This window comes from Brassica rapa, chromosome A02 (genome assembly GCF_000309985.2).
Source record: "Brassica rapa cultivar Chiifu-401-42 chromosome A02, CAAS_Brap_v3.01, whole genome shotgun sequence".
In the NCBI taxonomy this organism is placed as follows: domain Eukaryota; kingdom Viridiplantae; phylum Streptophyta; class Magnoliopsida; order Brassicales; family Brassicaceae; genus Brassica; species Brassica rapa.
Window position 1 is genome coordinate 10,522,207 of NC_024796.2, and position 18,898 is coordinate 10,541,104.

Sequence of the window (18,898 nt, forward strand, 5' to 3'; positions counted from 1 at the left end):
AATCGAGAGAGATAGGATTTATGAAGGGGGTTTTGATTCCATTCTCTCAAGAAAAATTGAGGAAGAAGATAAAAGTGAGGTTTTGATCTCACTATCACGATTTTATGAGTAAAATCGTGTTATTCTGGTTCAATTTAAGTGGGTATTAAACCGGATTTAACCGATAAAAACCATAAAATAGACTTATCAGGGTGCGGGATCGATCGATCCGAAAGACATATCGATCGATCTGAAAGCGATCGAGCTTTGCCGAACGAGCGTACTGGAACAGGTCGATCAAAAGATGCTGCGCGTTTTTTGTTTGTTCTGCATAATGCTCAGGCTCGACTGTCGGGATCGATCTAGTCCTATGCAGAACGATCGATCTATATAGATCGAGCTTTCTGGATCGACCAGCATCTGTAGATCGATCGATCTACTTAGGTTTACCGGATTCGCAATTGTTTTTTGACTTTAGTGAACTTTATGGTTGTTCAATTGATAATGTTGTCTTTCATTTTGTAAACTCAAGTACTGTATATAGAAAAAAACCATTATAACACAAACTCCTAAAATCATTACAAAATAAGTTTAAAAAAGCATAACCAACAATAAATCATAAATCATCAATCTCAACATACTCGGCAGGCTTATTACACTTAATAGGTTCATACTTTGACATTCTCTCAATCAGTTCTAGATCATTAGCTGCTTCCCATAGATCCCACATAATCTTTATCCGAGCTCCCCAGATGTTCTCATCACTCACCATAGATATGTCCAACCCAAGCACGTGGCATTCGATGTGTTTTATAGTGTACACACCACAATGACATTGAAGTCGGTTAAGACCACTCATAGGTACATAGGAAACATTGTACGGAGTGATGTGGAGATGCTTCTGTATTGTCAATGACTGCACGGCCTTGACAATCCGAGGAATAAGCTGCGCGAAAGCTTCCACTTCCTTGATTTTTTTTTTACCCCCGCAGTAAAACACCTGGATATTCCGAGTCACAAAACTGATGCATAAAGCAATCCAATGGTTGCAATTGACCCAGACAGGAACGTACATCCAATCCACATCGACATTCCACAACATCCGTGTTCTTCCATGGGAAGGCAGTTCACCTTTACCGTATTGCAGTAGTAATGGATCCATAGTGTATTTCTTAATACCCTTACAGAAATTCTGGTAATCCTTAGCAATGAGGTCGCTGAAGACGCATGTCATGAAAGCAACACGGTCTACGTTCCATCGTTTCAATGTTGTTCTTTCCCGAAAAACATACATTATAGCATCAATTTCCTACAAAAACAAAGACAAATCTGTAATGTATACATTAATATAATAGGTAACATTTTATAGAAATAACCGGTCGAATGCTTACGTAGTTTTTAAGCCAACTGCTGGCAGACATAATACGTCCGGCTAGATCACCGTCTAACATAGAAGGACCAATCTGTATAGCTCTGTAAACAAAATACAATGGTAGAGATGTCAATTATTAAGAAAATCAACCGAATGATATATACAAAGGAATAACATACGTTCGTGTATCTTGCCAGTCCTGCATCTTCTTAAAATCTGTAGGATGCACAAACACCAAGCAGCGATCAGGGAAATTTTCGCCGTCTATCTCTATATCTCGGTCATCTAATCGGACTGCTGGCTTCTTCAATGATTTTTGAAGTTCCAATGAATCTGTTGGCTTCTTCAATGATTTTGGAAGTTCCAACCAATCCAATGAATCTTCGACTTTAGCTTGAGAAGAATTCAAACCTTTCACAAATGTGTCTAATGGAAGGTTCTTCATGCAACTTTCCAAAAACTCTTGTGTACCCATACGAAGATCACTAGCTGATGATTGAGTAACTTTTGCACGAGGTAAATTGACACACGAATCAGCAATCTTTAACTCTTGGTTTTTTACAGCCTGTTGACAAACACGTACAATTACAAATTACACATACAAATTTCATGTTCAAAATAGAGAATAGACATAAACGCCAAGTTCGAAATCCATAATAAACATACAAACTTCCAAATACATATTACATTAAATATAGTCATTACATAAACGACAAGTTTCAAATACATATTACCGCCTCATTCCAAGTTCTAAAAACCTAGCTTCAAAGACCTACATTCCATCGCCTAGTTCCAAGCTTTCAACAACTTTTAACTCTTTCTCTTAGTAGTTACCTTTTTCTTTGATGGAGCAGTGCCTTTTTTGCTGGTGTTAGGACCACTGTTGATTTTGGTCAAGCTAGGACCGCTTGCTTGATCACTCTTTCCCACCAATTCAGTCACCACTAAACTTGTCCTGAGCTGTGTAACCTCAGCCTCAATTTTCCCCAATCTGTCGGTTACAACGGTCTCAAATTGCTCAGTTCTCTCTGAAGCTGTCCTGAGTTGTGTAACCTCAGTCTCAATCTTACCCAACCTGTCCGAGAACTGCTGACAGAATTTCTCCCCAAAAGCAGTAAAAGAAGCTTGTACCAGATCCTCCAAGAAATTTTTCATATCTGTGTCAATATTTCCTTTTGATGAAGCAGCTAGGTGGCACAAAACATTCTTCTTCCTTGACTCTGCTCCTCGGTCTGCATGCTTTCTCTTGTTTCTTCCCGAAACATCAGCTGTGCCATCAACATTCCCTGCAACATGACTATTTTCACCTCTCTCAGTATCAACTGTTTGATCCTCTCCTTTCTCTTCGCCAGATTCCTCAAATTCAGAATTCGTAGCTTCTTTTACTCCCCAAACATGATTATTCCAATCATGTTTACTATTGATCATATCTAAAATGCGATCTACTCTTTCATCTTTCTTCTCATCCTTCTGTACAAAATCAGTTGCCAAAAGGACCACTCCATCTATGTGGGATTCCATGAATGAATGCACAATCCCCTACAAACAATCAAATCATTAGTAAAGTGAACAAGACAATAAATATTTTAATTTGAAAAAAAGTATGCATACGTTTTCTGGGAATAAGTTCTCAACGCCAATGATATCTTCATAAGAACATTTTGCACATCCTCTCCAATTACCACACAGTGGACCTGTAAAATTTTTACTGACTTTTATGCCACAAATCTCTCCTAAAGCAGGAACAACTTCCATTATCCAAATTTGGAAACCAAACAAGAATCCTTCCATCAGATACCCATATTTCTGCTCTAATTTATGCCTTGTTTTATCAATTTGCTTCAGAAGGAAATCAAACGAATACAGACCCCATGGGTAATTCCGAAGCTTCTCCAAATCCATCGCCAACTTCATGTACAGATGCGGGATATTCACCTTCTCATCCTTCCCCATCACTACACCCATAATAACGCAAAGATATATCAGTCTCACCCTATCAACCCAAGTCCAGGTATTGCTCTCTTCCAAATGCTTCTTTTTTATGATCTGCAAATTTATTTTTCCATTTGTCTTTATCTGCTTGCTCCAAAAATCATCATCGTCTTTCCATGTCACTAACCCACTGTTATTCTCTCGCTTCACTTTCAGACCAGTGACAGCATGATACTCTTGCAATCCAAAACGCAGAGGTCTCCTAGCGAAAGTGAACCACTTCTCATGTCTCTTGCTTGTCATCAACTCCTTACACAAGAAAGAGTGTACCAACCTCGCCGAAAACTTCAGATCATTCTTCTGGATAACCATAATCTGTGAAAAAATGGGATCTTTCATAACTTCCTCGAATTCTGGTTCCATTTTTTCTTTTAGCAACTCGAGAAGTTTTAGTCGACAGCTGTTATTAATCTTCTTAACCTGAGGTTCCAATCCCTCACCGTATAAACGATTAGGCAACTCCAACTCCATACCTGAAAATTGAAAACAATACAACATATATCTATTAATAACAAAAACCTAAAATTCCTAAATCTATCCCAAAAATATGATTTAAGCCATGATTGTGTACAAAATCTTCTCTAATCATCACCTTAACACATGATTGAAACCTAAATATCTTAACTAACTCAAAAAATTTACCTTTTACCTTTCTATTTTCCAACTCTAAAAAGAAGTAGAGATAGAGTTTCATACCTTTGCAGAACGAACTAAAGAGTGATAGATTCGTAAAAAGCTCACGAAATCGTATGAGTTAGGCCAAATAATCGTCCAAATCAGAGAATTGAGTGAGTTAGGGTTAATGATCTTTGGGTGAGAATTTGATTTTCTCCCCCTTTGTTCGTGAATGGGAAATTAAGGGTTTCGTCCCAGAGAAATCGAGCTTAAAGAGTTGAAATCATGCTTGGTCGGTTCAAATCAAGTGGGAATCAACCCGGATATAATCATACAAAACCAAAAAAATCGATTTGGGATTCTTTCCTGGGCACGGGATCGATCGATCTATCCTTACAGATCGGTCGATCTGTAAGGAATCGACCTTCGCCGATCGAGTGAAATGGACCAGGTCGATCAGTATATATTTCGCGTTTTTTTGTTCTGAATAATGATCTGGATCGATCGATCCACTGTAACTTGTAAAGCTGGATCGTTCGATCCCGCTTGTCGAACTCATTATTTATCTTTTAAAAAAAATTACAATTTTAAGGGCATTACTGTCATTTTCGAAAAAATTAGTCTAATAGAACATAAAGTAGTACATATTAGTCTAAAGGGACATAGTTGCCTTTTTTTTGCTCTAAAAAAACAGATTTCCCAAAAAACAATTTTCCCAACAAAAATATAATCCGACAAACGGAAACCAAAATCGATCAAAAGATCGAAACATATATTACATTAAAAGATAATTTTTTTTTTTTGAATGATTGTGAGTTTGTTAAGAGGAAAAAAAGAGAGAATAATACAGAATTTTTTTTTTTTTTTTTTGAAAAAGGGGCGGCTTACAAGAGCAGTAGAGTTTCAGAAAAAAGTAAGAAAATATTTGTTGGGCTCTATTTCGGCGTCACATGCAAAAGAGAAAGCAGTGATACTTGTGTAAGCCAATCATAACTACACATTTGGGCCCATAAACTGATTGAAAACCTCATACGACCTCGTTTCACCTGAATGTTTTCACTCAATAAAATCAAAACGCCATTATTAAAACGCAAATCGCGACAAGGAGCGTTTCCACTAAGACCGAAAAAAATGGAGACAGTAGGAGAAGCGACGCCGAGAGTCGCCGTGGTGGTTTTCGTCGTCAAAGGAAACTCGGTGTTGTTAGGGAAGCGCCGCTCATCAATCGGCAACTCCACCTTCGCTCTCCCCGGCGGTCACCTCGAATTCGGTCCATCTTTCTCTCTCTCTCTCTCGTCGCGTTTCTGCAAGATCGCAGCTAATCTTTGTTTCGTTGTAGAGCAGGAGAGAGCTTCGAAGGATGCGCAGCGAGAGAAGTGATGGAAGAAACGGGGCTTGAGATAGAGAAGATGAAGCTCTTGACTGTCACAAACAACGTCTTCAAGGAAGCTCCGAAGCCATCTCACTACGTCACTGTGTTCATGCGTGCGACGCTTGTGGATCCGAATCAGGACCCGGAGAATATGGAGCCTGAGAAGTGTGAAGGGTGGGACTGGTACGACTGGTTCAATCTCCCGACGCCTTTGTTTTGGCCGCTTGAGAAAATGGTCAACAGCGGTTTCAATCCTTTTTCTGATTAAGTTCTGCAAGATGGGCATTTGGTCCAAAAGAATTAAAGACTATTGCATAACATGTTTTTTTTTCTTCTGTGTAATGGATTTTATTTAAGGGAAATAGGGATGTATAGCCACAAAAAAAACAATAATTAAGTAACTAACTAAAAAATAAAGTACCTCCATTATTTTTATAATATATATTATATTGCCCCTAGAAATATTTTCCTTCTTCTTCAATTATCAACTCCACTTATCTTTTATCACCACTAGAGATTATTTCCGCGCTTCGCGCGGATTGTGTCTTATAAATTTATTTTATTTATGATATTATTTGTCGGTTTTTTCTTTTACATTAACTTCTTATTTTTCCAATGTTAGTTTTTTTTAATTTAAATTTATATGTTTATAATTTTTATTTTTCTTGTTGTAGATGGAGAATTATATTTTTTATTGATGATTTTTTGTATGTGGCATAAATTTTTTGAAATTTTAAAATAATGTTATATATAGTACGATTAATACATTAAAGAAGAGAAAGATATTCAGACACATTTTACACAGGTTTTATATGCATAATTTTAAACATTATATATGTATATATTATAAGTTTGAAACATGTAAATGCTTTCTAAAGCTAAATACTTGTTCTGAGTTTACATAACTTATCGAAAGTTTTATCTTTTTTTTTAAATTTAAATCACAGAAAAAAATATCAAAAAGTCAGTATAGATGGTTTTTTGGGCTTTTAAATCAACACTGAAAAATTACATGAATCAGATAACAACACTTTTATAAAAAATTGGATAAAATTTGACCGAGTCAAAGATTTTCACACAATATGTTCTTTCTTCTTCAAATTGCGAGGAGCCTGTAGACACAAGAAAAAAAATCATAATTTTTGTTTTCACTTATATAACATTTTTCTCCTTTACCCACAGAGTATATTACACTGCTATAAGCAATGGAAAACTCTATTCATATAAGATTCACATCTATGCATTTTGACAAAGAAGAATTTTAGCCATATTTAGTTTTGGAATGGACCAACTTCAGTCATATACACTATATTTTCTCTATGATTCAAATGTTACAATTTTAATATATGTGCAAATTTCCATGTGAAAAAGCATGCACGCCATCTATCATTCAACCTTTTATTTTTTCCAAAGTAAACACTATAATCCTCGTTTGGTTAGCTCCACAAACTAATCTCTTTGGATCAGTTTACTAAAAAATATGGATACTAATGTCAGAAAAGAATATAAACACTATCAACTATAAATATTGGCACAAGACTGTTTGGTTCAAGGAACATATTCAACGTAATGCGTTTATATCATGGTTGGCTTTGCGGAGAAGACTGCCAACCAAGAATCGCTTGAGGCGTTGAGGATTAAATGTCCCAGGAACGTGCGTCCTTTGTAATCTGGAAATAGAGACTCACTATCATCTCTTATTTGAGTGCTCTTTCTCTCGCTTGATATAGGAGCCTTTTGCTGCTGAAGTTTGGATTTCTCCTCCGGCTGATCTACACTCTGTTGCAGCCTGGATCAATCAACCTCGCGTCAACGCAGATGCACATGCTACTCCACTCATCAAGCTCTACTTTCAGTCTGCCATCTACCTGCTGTGGAAAGAGCGTAATGCTCGTGTGGTCATAGCTGTCTCCTCACCTTCATCAGTCATCCTTGCCTCTCTCGACCGTATGATGTGTGATCGTCTCCTCTCTTACCTGGCAAGTTCTTCTTTCTCCTCTTCTCTACTTCTTTTTATCTTTCTTGTATAAGACCTTCTTAAGGCATTTTTTACCTTAAGTTGTTGTTGGTTGTTTTTGTTTCCTTACTGTAATAAGTTGTTTAACATCTTACCAAAAAAAAACAACAAATATTGACTTATTTATGTGAACATATATTTTATTTTAAATCATTATAGTGGACGAAGAAAGCACCATAATTTGTACAACAAATTTTCTTAGATTCACCTCATCATACTCACTATTTTACCATTTTATTTACATAATTTTACATGAACTTCTTCACCTTCCCCGGATATTTTTTCTTTATTTATAACTACAATATAAAATTATAAACTATATATATTATAAATTAATAATTTATTACCCTTGAAGTCTAACGATTAAAAATAGAACATAATTCAATATAGATATATGATTCTATTAATAAATTAGCAGTTACAAATTTAAAATTTTTAAAAATATCAAAAGTCGCATGTTAGTTAATTATCTTCTAAATGATATTTATTTATAATTCTTTTTGGTTGAGAATATTTTGGCTGAGGTGGATACTCCCAAAAGCCTTGAATTTAGTCCCTTTTATATAGTAGGATTATAATATGATCATTTCCAATTATATAGCTATCACAACCATCTCCAAATCCAAAATCTATGCTAGATATGTCGTCTCCGCTTTTGAAATCTACAGCCAACTGTTTTCTCCATAACCCCCCACTTCACCACACATCCAACATGATCACCGCCACGAAATCCATCATACTATTCTATTTGCTATTCCATACCATTCAGTTTGTTCCATACCATTGATATTTGGGTTAGGGTTTATATTTTCTTTTAGGGTTTAATGATTAGTGTTTTAGGTTTAGTTTATGAGAGGTTTGGGTTGACGTTGGGATAAGCATTACTTTTTTCCATGTAATCATAGACATTTTGAAATTTGAACAATATGAACTATGTTATTTTGTTTGTTACTATTCTATTTTGATACTACTTAATATTATGTACTATGTGCATATTTTGATATTTGAGTTAGGGTTTATATTTCCTTTTAGGTTTTAGTGATTAGTGTTTTGGGTTTAGTTTATAGAAGGTTTGAGTTAACGTTGAGGTAAACATTGCTTCTTTCATTGCAATCATATACATTTCAAAATTTAAACAATATGTACTAGACTATTTGATATGTTCCATTCTATTTATAATGTCTCTTTCTTCAACCACATAAATTATGTCGGTGATTACCACGAGCACCACCACAACCACAGTAATCCTTATCATAAAAGATCATCTTTTTCATGTATCCACGACCGCTTCATTCTCCACAACCAGTACCACCATAGTTTTCACACCGTCGTTGTAACCATCACCACCACATCTTCCGTCCACTGCCATTGCGGTAACCACCACCATCCATCCTCCATTGTTGAGCATTGTTGATTTTCTTACCAATTATAGTCTTGATTTTTTAGGTCCACATATTTTTCACCATCAATGTTATCACTTATTTCTTCTTTCACCTGCAACTTGTTATGAAAAAGGATAAAACCGGATGAAACTTGGAAAAAATTGTTAGTGACTTAATAATGTCAAAATCATAGCTATATTTTTTATTTTGCCTCCAAAATTGGCTATTTAACAAATTAACCCTTTATTTAATTATGTTTTGATTCCGCTACTAAAGATTGTATTGCAAAACATGTGTGTTTATTTAACTATGCTTGATTCAACTACTAAAGATTGTATTGCACAACATGTTTGTTCTATTTGTTGTGGATTTTATTTATCTGTCTGATTCGACTACTAAAGATTAATTGTATTGCATAACATGTTTGTTCTATGTGTTGTAGATTTTATATATCTATGTTTGATTTCACTACTACAACTTTTATTGGACAACATGTTTGTTCTCTGTCTTGTGTATTTGATTTATCTATGTTTGATTCCAGAACTATTTTTTTTTATTGCACCACTTGTTTGTTCTATGTGTTGTGGTTTTTATTTATCTATGTTTGATTCCACTACTTTGACAAATTTTTGACAATGCTTGGTGAGTTTGGTATGGTAATAATTGGTGTGCATTTATTAAGCATGTCTTCTTAATAGAAAGACACATGGTACAAGACAAAGTGTATTTGGTATGTAATTATTATGTATATCTTGAAAACTTTAGTAGATTGACTTCTCTTCTCAAAGACTAAAGTCACTAAACCATCATTTGTTTTTCAATCTGTAGATATTTTTCAATTTGTTCGGTCAATAATTGAAGACTGAAAGTTGAAGACTGAAAGTTGAAAACTTCAATAATCAACTTATTAGACATAATTAAAGAACATGGCAAATATTGATACTAACATGTTTTGATTAAGCGGCTGATGGGTGATGCATATAAATTAGAACAAAGGCTTACACAAGTTAATTGAATTTCTTGATCTTTATATGGCCATCATGAGTTTAATACATAGACTAGTCCAGTAAACATCTGAAAAAAAAAATCAATAGTATGAAAGTATATACAAAGAGTTTAATCCTGTATGTCTCTAATCTACAAAATTAACATACAAAAAATACATAGAAGCATACAAAATGAAATCAATGAGGAAGGGAGTCAACAAGAGAGTTATGTCTATTAGAAGGAGCAGAAGGAGGAATGGAAACTCCTTTGGGCAAGTAACCAAAAATATAGCTGTGTTTAAACCCTAAGCTCTTCTTATTCTTCATCTCCATGGTGGTGACTCCAATTCTTGTAGAGGTAGTACTCGCCGCCAGAAACAGAACAAGACAGAGCAAAACCATCGTACGACACGGAGCCATTTGGTAATGAATGTTTTCCTCTCTTTTTGTTTTCTTGAATTTCACTAGCTTTTCTAAGTAATGAATGAAATGTATAATGTGGAAGTGTATGTCTATATATAAACATGTGTGTGTGTATTTGATGGGAAATAAGTGTGATGAAAATATGGGGAAAAGAGTGGAATGGTAAGAGAGGAGTGAACCATACGCTAATGAGACTTTGAATTTTCCTTTATTAATTTATTATCGAAATTTTCAAAGGTTGAGTTTTTCTTCTTTTGTGTGTGTTTCTGAAGCTTTTTAGTCGCTGCCGTCGACTTTTATTTATTTTATATATTATTGGAATAAAAATAAGTCCATTTTATACTTGAGAAAATGGGAATCTGGTTTGAAAGGACCGTCGTTTTTTCAAGATTTTATACTTTATTACGTACAACTTCGTTGACAAGAATAATTAATGGTTTAATGAACATCGTTACTGTTGTTTTGTTTGTTTGTTTGTTGTTGTAATATTCAACTTACAACAGTAATCATTATAAGTTGTGTAGGAAATAGGAATCTGGAATAGTAGAATAAGATCTTTTGATTTCGGTTTTGTAAACTCATGATATCCAGGGCTAATGATATTAATACTTGACTTGAGCTCTCTTGAAAACAAAATACTTTCGTGTACAATTGAAAAAAGGTTATGTTATATCCGTAGAAAATAAGATATAGGACAGTCAGCAAGTTGGAAATAGAACTAAACTCTTAGGAAAAGAAATATTTCTTTATATGCCTTATTTTGGAAAATGCTTAGTGCTATATAATAGATTGGTCATCACACTGACTAATGCCAAAAAGTAAATGGTTATCACACTTTGTTTTATGGGAGGCTCGAATCTTGAGCAGAGTATATTGTAGGACATTCTGATCTCACCTACCACTTGATCATAATCATGCAGACACAAAAGAAAACGTATTGAGCAGCTTAAATCTTAAGTTACCAAAAGGTAAGCATGAAAAACATGAGGTTGAAAAGAGTTATGGATTGAAAGATCATTATACACATTTTAAAATTAGTTGTTTCATCGTGTTATGTTATTATGCTAATTGCTAAGAGCCGCCTGTCAACGTAATTAAGTATAAGATTTCAACTTAGACACGAACTGGATGGATGAAAGCGGGTACGTATACCTATCTTATCTTAGAAGGATTGGAACTAATAATAAACATTTAGTAGGATAACCATGATACGAAAAAGATTGTGTTCTATTAAACGAATGTACCAAATTAATCAATTATACGCGCTTTTGAACACAGAGATATATTCATGATATATATGGAATATATATCTAGTGTGAAAGATACTGAAAATTCATGCAGAAACACGTAAAAACAATGTATACCTACCAACTAGATCTTTTGCGTGTGAAGGTATTTTGAGAAATTAAGAGAACTTAAATAGTTTTGAGGGTTGACTCTATAAATCACATTTTACAACTTGACAAGTGGCTTCATGAGTCACATATTTGATTCATTTACTCTATTTTTGATTTGTATATCCACCTAATTTCCTCATCTTGATATTTTCTCTGTATTTTACAAAATGCCAAAATAAAATCAAGTTCAAAACATACCTCCCACTTTTAAACATGTCGCAAAATGAAATAGTTTAGTATTGAATAGAATAAATGAACTTGTCTATTATCACAACCCAAGCTCTGTATTTATACATAGACGTTTCCTATTACGATAAGGACTAGGAAACTAAGCATCATTATCTATCTAGAAGTAGGAGTTATCTTATCTCCATATAACTTGTAGTTATCCCAATACAAAAAGTCATACAACGTTTATGAAATATCATCTTTTTAATTTTTTATACAGAATCCGCTAAAAACTAAATGATATCAAAAGAATTTTTATTTAAAATACATAAGTCTGGACAACTTTTATTTCACTAGTCGTCTTCTCGTTTGTGGTGGCTGCATAAAAAAACGATATTCTCCAAATATAAAGTTTCTTCCTTTTATTTATAGGTACGTTACGTACCCATTAATCCAGTATGCGTAACACTTGAAAGCATTACTGTAACTGCTGGTAAAAGAAATAGAAAAAAAAAACGAATTAAAGCAAGAGATATTGGCTGTAAAGTTGGATAAAATACACTTAAAAGAAAACACAGCTTAGTAACGTTCCAAGTAATAACTGTTCGCCACACCAACCCTTAGATTGAAAACGGGGGTTTGATATCTGTCTTAAGCCAAAGTCACCACCTTTATTCTCTTCCACTGGTTCACTTCAAAAGGAACATGTACTGACGAGGGTTCTTGATTTCATCTCCAAGGAAACACAGATCATGGTTTCCCCAAACACCAAGCCTTCTTCCCACACATCATAGAACTTCTTAGAGAACCCTCTTCTCTCTCACTGATGATATTATTTCCATTGACATAGAGCATTTCGGTTTTCATTTGAGGAAATAATTTGCCTCTGAGATTGTTGTTGCTCAAACCCAAAAACCTCAGTTTCTTGACCTCCAAGATTGACCAAGGAATCTCTGTGTTGGAAAGATTAAAACCCACCAAAACCAGTTCAGCCAAGGAACTCATTTCTTGAATATCTGTGGTGGTCAACCCATCAGAGAATCTGTTTTTCCTAGGATCCAAAAGAGTCAGATTCTTTAATGACTCTCTGTAGGCTCTGTAGCACTTCAGCTAACTTTCATTCCAAGTAATTTTTACTAACATCGAGTTTTAGCAGTGACTTCAATCCTCCAACGCTTTATGTCAATGCTTAGATCCGATATCAATGGGACAACGTTTCAGCAGTGATACTTTTTTTCTTACCATTGAATCTCGTCTGGTTTTCTTGAACACCAGCATTACCTTTGGGATAGGGCGTATGGAGAAAGCATATTAGAATCAAATGCTTGCATTTCCAACAAAGCCCTTAGTTTCAAAGAGTACACACTTCCCTTTTGTTTCACTTGCTTGAAAAAGAAAGTAAAGTTTAAAAATCAACAACACATAACAAGATGTTTTTTCCTCTCTGAAAAATTCCTAACTTGTGGGATCGTTTTGTCTTTGAGAGTGAGAAAATGAGATTAGGTTGTGAAAAATACCCAAATCTTCTTTCCTATGGAAGCCTCCCCTGGGTGTTCTGTTTCTGCATCTTCTTCTTCGTTCTCCTCTTGGATGATGCTGAAAGTCCCATCATCCTCTTCACCACCATGATCTTTTCCTTCACCGCTGCCTCCTGCTTCTAACTGTGGATCCTCTTGGACTGGTCTCTTTCCAGTACTTTTATCTTTGAACTCAGCCTCTGCTTCAACCTGTATAAAAACCATTTCTCAGAATCAAGTAAAATTAACATACCCACATGTTCCCCTTCAGACAGAAAGAAAGAACATCTGCACATGCTGGAAAAAAAAACTAAAGTAATGGAGATGATCTAGTCTGATGTTTCAGAAGATCATACCTTAACAATCTCCTTCTGTGTTACAGCCTCCACTAATGTTTCAGCTTTTCCGTTTTCCCTATTCTCACCTTGCGGTGGAGTAAGATTATCCTTGGGACTTGGCACTGTTCTGATATCACCATTGACATTCTCTTGTTTCTCCACGACACCTGCTGATTCTTGTGCTTTATCCTCTTCTGTTCCTACACTGAAAACGATATTCCACACGTATATAAGTTTCATAAGTACCAAGTTTCCAATTAGAAAAGAAGCGGGAGCTTACTTTCTATGTCTCCTGAGATGATATCGGCTTTGCGCAGGTGCCAGCGAGACGGGAACAGCCGTCTGTCTTTTCTTCTTACGTCCACCAGTTGTGACGCTGTCTACACCTTCATCGCTATCACCATCCGCTTGTTCACTTTCTGTGATTCTCGAACCCTGTTCTCGTTGTCGCTTCCTTGGAACTTTCACATCAGATGGTTTTGAATCACTAGTTGCTTGCGATCTTCCTCTGACAGACTTACCCCTACCTCTACCACGTCTAGGTTTATCACTCTTTATCTCTGATTGCAGCGAAACTTCAGCACCTTTACTTTCTGAGAAACTAGCAGATGGTTCATGATCATTGCCTGCCGCTGTATCCACAGAATCATCAGGTAGCGAAGATTCTGGAGCCATAGCCGAAGCGAGTTTCCCAATAAAAGATGTACTCTTTCTATCATTGCCATCTTCAGCATCAGGTACTCGTTCAGAGTTTATAAACTTGTGGAATGGTATTCTACAGGTACTGCAGAGGTCAACTTTCTTCAGCAATACTGCGAAGCGATCCTTTGAACGATACAGATCATCTCGTTGCTCCTTCAAAGAGTTTCTAAGTGCATCTACATCAGCCACGTCCTTATATAACTCATCATGAAGTTTCTTCAACTGCTTCTTTTCCACAGATATTTCGTCTCTTTCCTTCTTTAGAGCAAGCTTCTCGTATTCCAGTTCTTCCATCTCTTTCAGAGCCAGCTTCTTTGCGCAACTGATGTTTTCATTGATCGTCACTTTGCCTTCAAGTGATTCTTTCTTCATTTTGACATCATCCAACACCCTTGATATTTGCAAACTTCTTAACTTCTCCTTTTCTTCAGCAACTTCCTTTTGCTCTCTAGCTATATCAGCCTTCTTCTCATCCAAGGCTTCCCACTCTTTCTCGAATCTTCCCTTGTCTTGTTTCAGTTCTTCGCGTTCCTTCAAGAGCAGCTCACCCTCTTGCTTAACCCTATCTATCTGCTGCTTTAGTTCAGACTGCTGCCTTATAAACTCGAGTCTCTCTTCTTTTGTAATCCTGAGGCTTTCGCATTCTTCACGAATCCTTGACTCCTGCTTCGTTGTCTCGGCTCCGATCTCTTCAATCTCATCTTTGAGTTTACGCAGACTTTCCTTATCTTCGAGCAATCGCTCGTTTTCCACATGCAGCTTTTTCTCTTCGGTTTTTAGAGCTTCTTCTTTTTCCTTCACAGCTTCCAGCCTTGCTTCAAGATCCTTCTCTTTCTCCTTCATTCTCTCTTCCATTTTTTCTAAAGCTGCCTCTCTCTTCCCTAACTGCTCTTCCTTGAGGCCGATCTCAACTTGCAGCTTCTCGATTTCACCTCTCTTTTTCTCAAGTTCTTCATCAAGGGATATCCTCCTCTGTTCGAGCTCCGTTTCAAACTCCTGCATTCTGGAATCTAGAACACCCTTCTGATCTTCAAGGAGCTTCCCTATCTCCATCTGTTCAAAAATTTAATCAACGTGTCACTTCTCTATGGATCATACTATACATTTTGGCACGTAGCAACAATGTAACCTGTAACTCCGTATACAAACTCTAATTTTACTTAAAACATGTAAGTTGTTCCAGTCAGTTATTAATTTCAGTAGCATCAATAAGCTTCTCCTCAAGCTACTACTCTAAGAAAGCTTCAGGAAAGTTAAGAAATAGAAGAAAGTTTCAGGCAAGTTGAGAGGCTGACCTGCTCCCTCACAACAAGCTTCTCCTCAATCTCATGGAGCTCCTTCTCCTTCATATCAACCTTAGTCTTCATGGCCTCAAAGTCCTGAAACAACAACCAGTTGATATATATAGACAAAATGGAGGAAGAGAAAAATAATTGCAACGAGAAAACTCACTTTTTCCTTCATAGAAAGGTCATTTAACATCTTGTTTACAGATTCTTCTCTCTCTTTTAATTCTGACTTAGCAGTATCAATCTTTCGCTGCATCTCTTCGAGGCTCTTCTCTTTCTTCTTGATAGCTCTTTCACTTTCAATACTTCTTTCCTCTGTATGGTTAATGCTTCTTTTAACTTCGGACAGCCTATCTTCTTCTACCGTTAGCTTCTTCTCCCATTCCTGAAGGTCTTCTCTCTGCTTGTAGAACACTGCCTCATGCGCTTCTCGTCTAAGACACATGAGCAAAAGAGATAGCATGAGGCCAAAACTACCAACACCAACTAACAAGTAAATACAATATTTCATACTCCGTAGCAAGAGAAAGACGCTCCCTTTGGAGCACCTTTTCGCGAGTCTCCACATCTTTAAGCTTCCTCTCCAACTCAGAACTCTTTCTACTAATCACAGAGAGCTTCTCTTCAGCAACTGCCCTCTCCTTATCCACCTCTAAAGCTTTCTCCTTAATACCCATAACCAAAGCGTTTGCTTCAGCTAACTTCGCCTCAGAAGTAGACTTCACCTCAGTATGTTCTTGTTGCAAGTACTTCAAATCCCTTTCAAGCTGAAAAAAAAAACAAGAAACATCTTATAAAACATCAAAACACAAAGAAAAAGCCATAAACACACACAAAGATACCTCAGCTACAAACTGCTTCTCGGAGATCAAAGCTCTCCTAAGATTCTCTTCTCTCTTCTCAGACTCACTCAAAGCAATCAAACTAGAGGTCCTTTCACGTTTAAGAATCTCATTAACTTCATCAAACGCTTGCTGAAGCTCTTCATTTCTCGAAGTCCACTTCTTCTTCTCAATAAGCAGTAGCCCCATGTTATGTTGGTAATCAAACAGCTTACAACAAAAAAAAGATTCATCATTAATCAGCAATAATAACCATAAGTTCGTTCCTTAATTAGTAGTTTCTAAATAAAAAGGTACCTCCTTTTCGAGCTTGAGGTTCTTCTCGATAAGGGCATCAATGTCTTTCCTTTCTAAGGAGGCCTCGTCGAGCAAGCCCACCTCTTTGAACCTCCTCCAATCATCCACCGCGGAGAGGGATCCGAATCGGCTCATTGGCGGAGAAGGGGTGGTGATTTCGTCGGCGAAAGCTACGGCCTTTCCCTTCCGGTCGGTCGCCGGGAACTGATTCCTCTGGGGGGTGAACATTTCTGTGAAATCAAGAATTTGAAAATTCGCACTTCGACGGAGTGGTGAACATTTACACGCGAATCGAAGCGAAGCGTACAGCCCAACAAGTGATAGATGAGAGTTGGTTCACGCGCCGTCGTGGAAGCAGTTAAGTGAAGAGTAGTACTTCTCTTCTCTTCTCTTCGGATCCAACTCGAACTCTTTCGGTGCCTTCCTTCCTTCCACTTGCACCTTAGCAAAACGACGATTTCTCGTTGATATTTTTTCATGGGCCTATATGGGCTTTTGTTTCCTTTTTCTATCTCAACTGCCCCAACTTTGCTTTTACGGCTCGGTATCTAACATACATTGGCTGGCTCTGCAAAATCACGAAAAAATAGTTTTAAGCTACAGAAAAATTAATTAATCCACAAAAAAAATTAAAATTTACGGAATAATATTAAACTAATCAAGCAATTTTATATTGTATTCAATTTGTTATAATAAAAAACAAATATCAATAATTAAATTAATTATTATATAATGTAAAAATTAATAACTAAATTTTATTTAAAAATATTTTAGTTCTTACTATAAATATCTAGTTTATCTTTCAATACATTTTAATAATAGATTGACATTTAATAATATACAAATTACATTATAACTTTATTTACAACATAATATTTATCATTTAAAAAATTATTGTTATGTATTTTAAATTTTAAGATAGTATTAGCATATAATTTAATAATATGAAAGTGTTGATTTTGTAATTTATTTTCTCCATAATCTACTAAAAATCACTTTTTCATTCCGCAATATTTTGTTGATTGGTAAAATACTTACAGAATCGCATTTCATAAATCATTCCGCCATTCAGAAAAGTTACCAATCAAAGCCCATGTATTACTACTTTCCCCCATATTAATTTTACCGACTAATATATATATGAAAGTTCATTTGAAATAGGCATGTTCAGTCCGGTTGGTTCGGTTTTTTGGTTTTTTGTATATTAGTTTATAAAATAACTACTATATTAGAATATTAATTTGGTTTGGTTTGGTATATCACAGTATTATTATATAACTATACTAGGTTAAGACCCGCGCTTTGCGCGGGATGAACATTATATATATAAATTATTTTATATATTATATGTTTATAACATATTATAAAATAATAAATATATATTGAATAATTAAAAAGTCATTATCTACCACTTATATAATTAAATTGGTGCAAACATATAAATAAATTTTATAAATCAAAAAAAAATTCTATTTGATAAGATATATAATTAAATTTAAATGATAGTAACATATATGTGGTATATTTTAATATTAACATTTATTAGATGATGTTTTTTGCTCATTTTTTTGTCATTTGTATCTGTTATAGTAAAAAGTCTAAATTAGTGATAACAAAATTTTCACTGTGGGATTAATGATTTAAGTAATTTATAATATTTAAAAAAATTAAGTTGTCAATATTTTTTCAAAATTTTTATCAAAAAAATGTTCAAAGTAAATTTCAAAATTAAGATATTTATGTATTTTTATATGGCATATAGTTTAATTTAAAATGATACATATATTTATATATCTTTTATTTTTGATACTTATTAAATGAGACTTTCAACTTATATTATTTTTTAATTATTTGTATCATGTCATAACAAAAGTTTTAAATCATAGATCACAAAATTTGAATATGAAACTTTTAACAGATTTAGTAATTTATACTCGTTTTTAAAAATTCAAAATATAATATATATATATATATAATTTTTTTAATTTTTATTATATGGTTACTATGATTGTTTAATTTATTTTAATAGCTTAAAATTAAACAAATATAATTATAATACACACTTATTTTTATCAAATCTTTATTATTCAAAATCATTAATTGTCATATATACTTTAGCCACATTAGGCAATTTCGTAATCTTATTTAAGGAAATAATGAAGCACATTAATAATGTATTTATTATGGTTTAATAAAAAGTTTATTATATA

The 18,898-nt window shown here is 34.8% G+C and overlaps 4 protein-coding genes across 4 annotated transcripts; 1 reads left to right on the plus strand and 3 right to left on the minus strand.

Annotated features, from left to right (window-relative positions):
• Positions 1-595: 595 nt before the first annotated feature.
• Positions 596-3,814, minus strand: LOC117131941. The gene is made up of 5 exons (XM_033285178.1): positions 2,963-3,814; positions 2,186-2,890; positions 1,531-1,916; positions 1,371-1,452; positions 596-1,288 (listed from the first exon to the last, which is right to left on the minus strand). The coding sequence occupies exons 1-5, from the start codon at positions 3,812-3,814 to the stop codon at positions 596-598; spliced, it is 2,718 nt and encodes a 905-aa protein (XP_033141069.1).
• Positions 3,815-4,801: 987 nt separating this feature from the next.
• Positions 4,802-5,772, plus strand: LOC103852520 (nudix hydrolase 1). Its single transcript, XM_009129418.3, has 2 exons — positions 4,802-5,228; positions 5,303-5,772. The coding sequence occupies exons 1-2, from the start codon at positions 5,009-5,011 to the stop codon at positions 5,596-5,598; spliced, it is 516 nt and encodes a 171-aa protein (XP_009127666.1). The 5' UTR covers positions 4,802-5,008; the 3' UTR covers positions 5,599-5,772.
• Positions 5,773-8,115: 2,343 nt separating this feature from the next.
• LOC103852522 (protein IDA-like) lies at positions 8,116-11,725 on the minus strand. Its single transcript, XM_009129419.2, has 2 exons — positions 9,732-11,725; positions 8,116-8,841 (listed from the first exon to the last, which is right to left on the minus strand). Exon 1 carries the CDS (start codon positions 10,133-10,135, stop codon positions 9,914-9,916), a length of 222 nt encoding a protein of 73 aa, XP_009127667.1. The 5' UTR covers positions 10,136-11,725; the 3' UTR covers positions 8,116-8,841; positions 9,732-9,913.
• Positions 11,726-13,012: 1,287 nt separating this feature from the next.
• LOC103852523 (protein CROWDED NUCLEI 3) lies at positions 13,013-17,136 on the minus strand. Its single transcript, XM_009129420.3, has 8 exons — positions 16,689-17,136; positions 16,392-16,601; positions 16,063-16,316; positions 15,713-15,983; positions 15,556-15,639; positions 13,839-15,313; positions 13,577-13,763; positions 13,013-13,430 (listed from the first exon to the last, which is right to left on the minus strand). Exons 1-8 carry the CDS (start codon positions 16,914-16,916, stop codon positions 13,203-13,205), a joined length of 2,937 nt encoding a protein of 978 aa, XP_009127668.1. The 5' UTR covers positions 16,917-17,136; the 3' UTR covers positions 13,013-13,202.
• Positions 17,137-18,898: the final 1,762 nt, after the last annotated feature.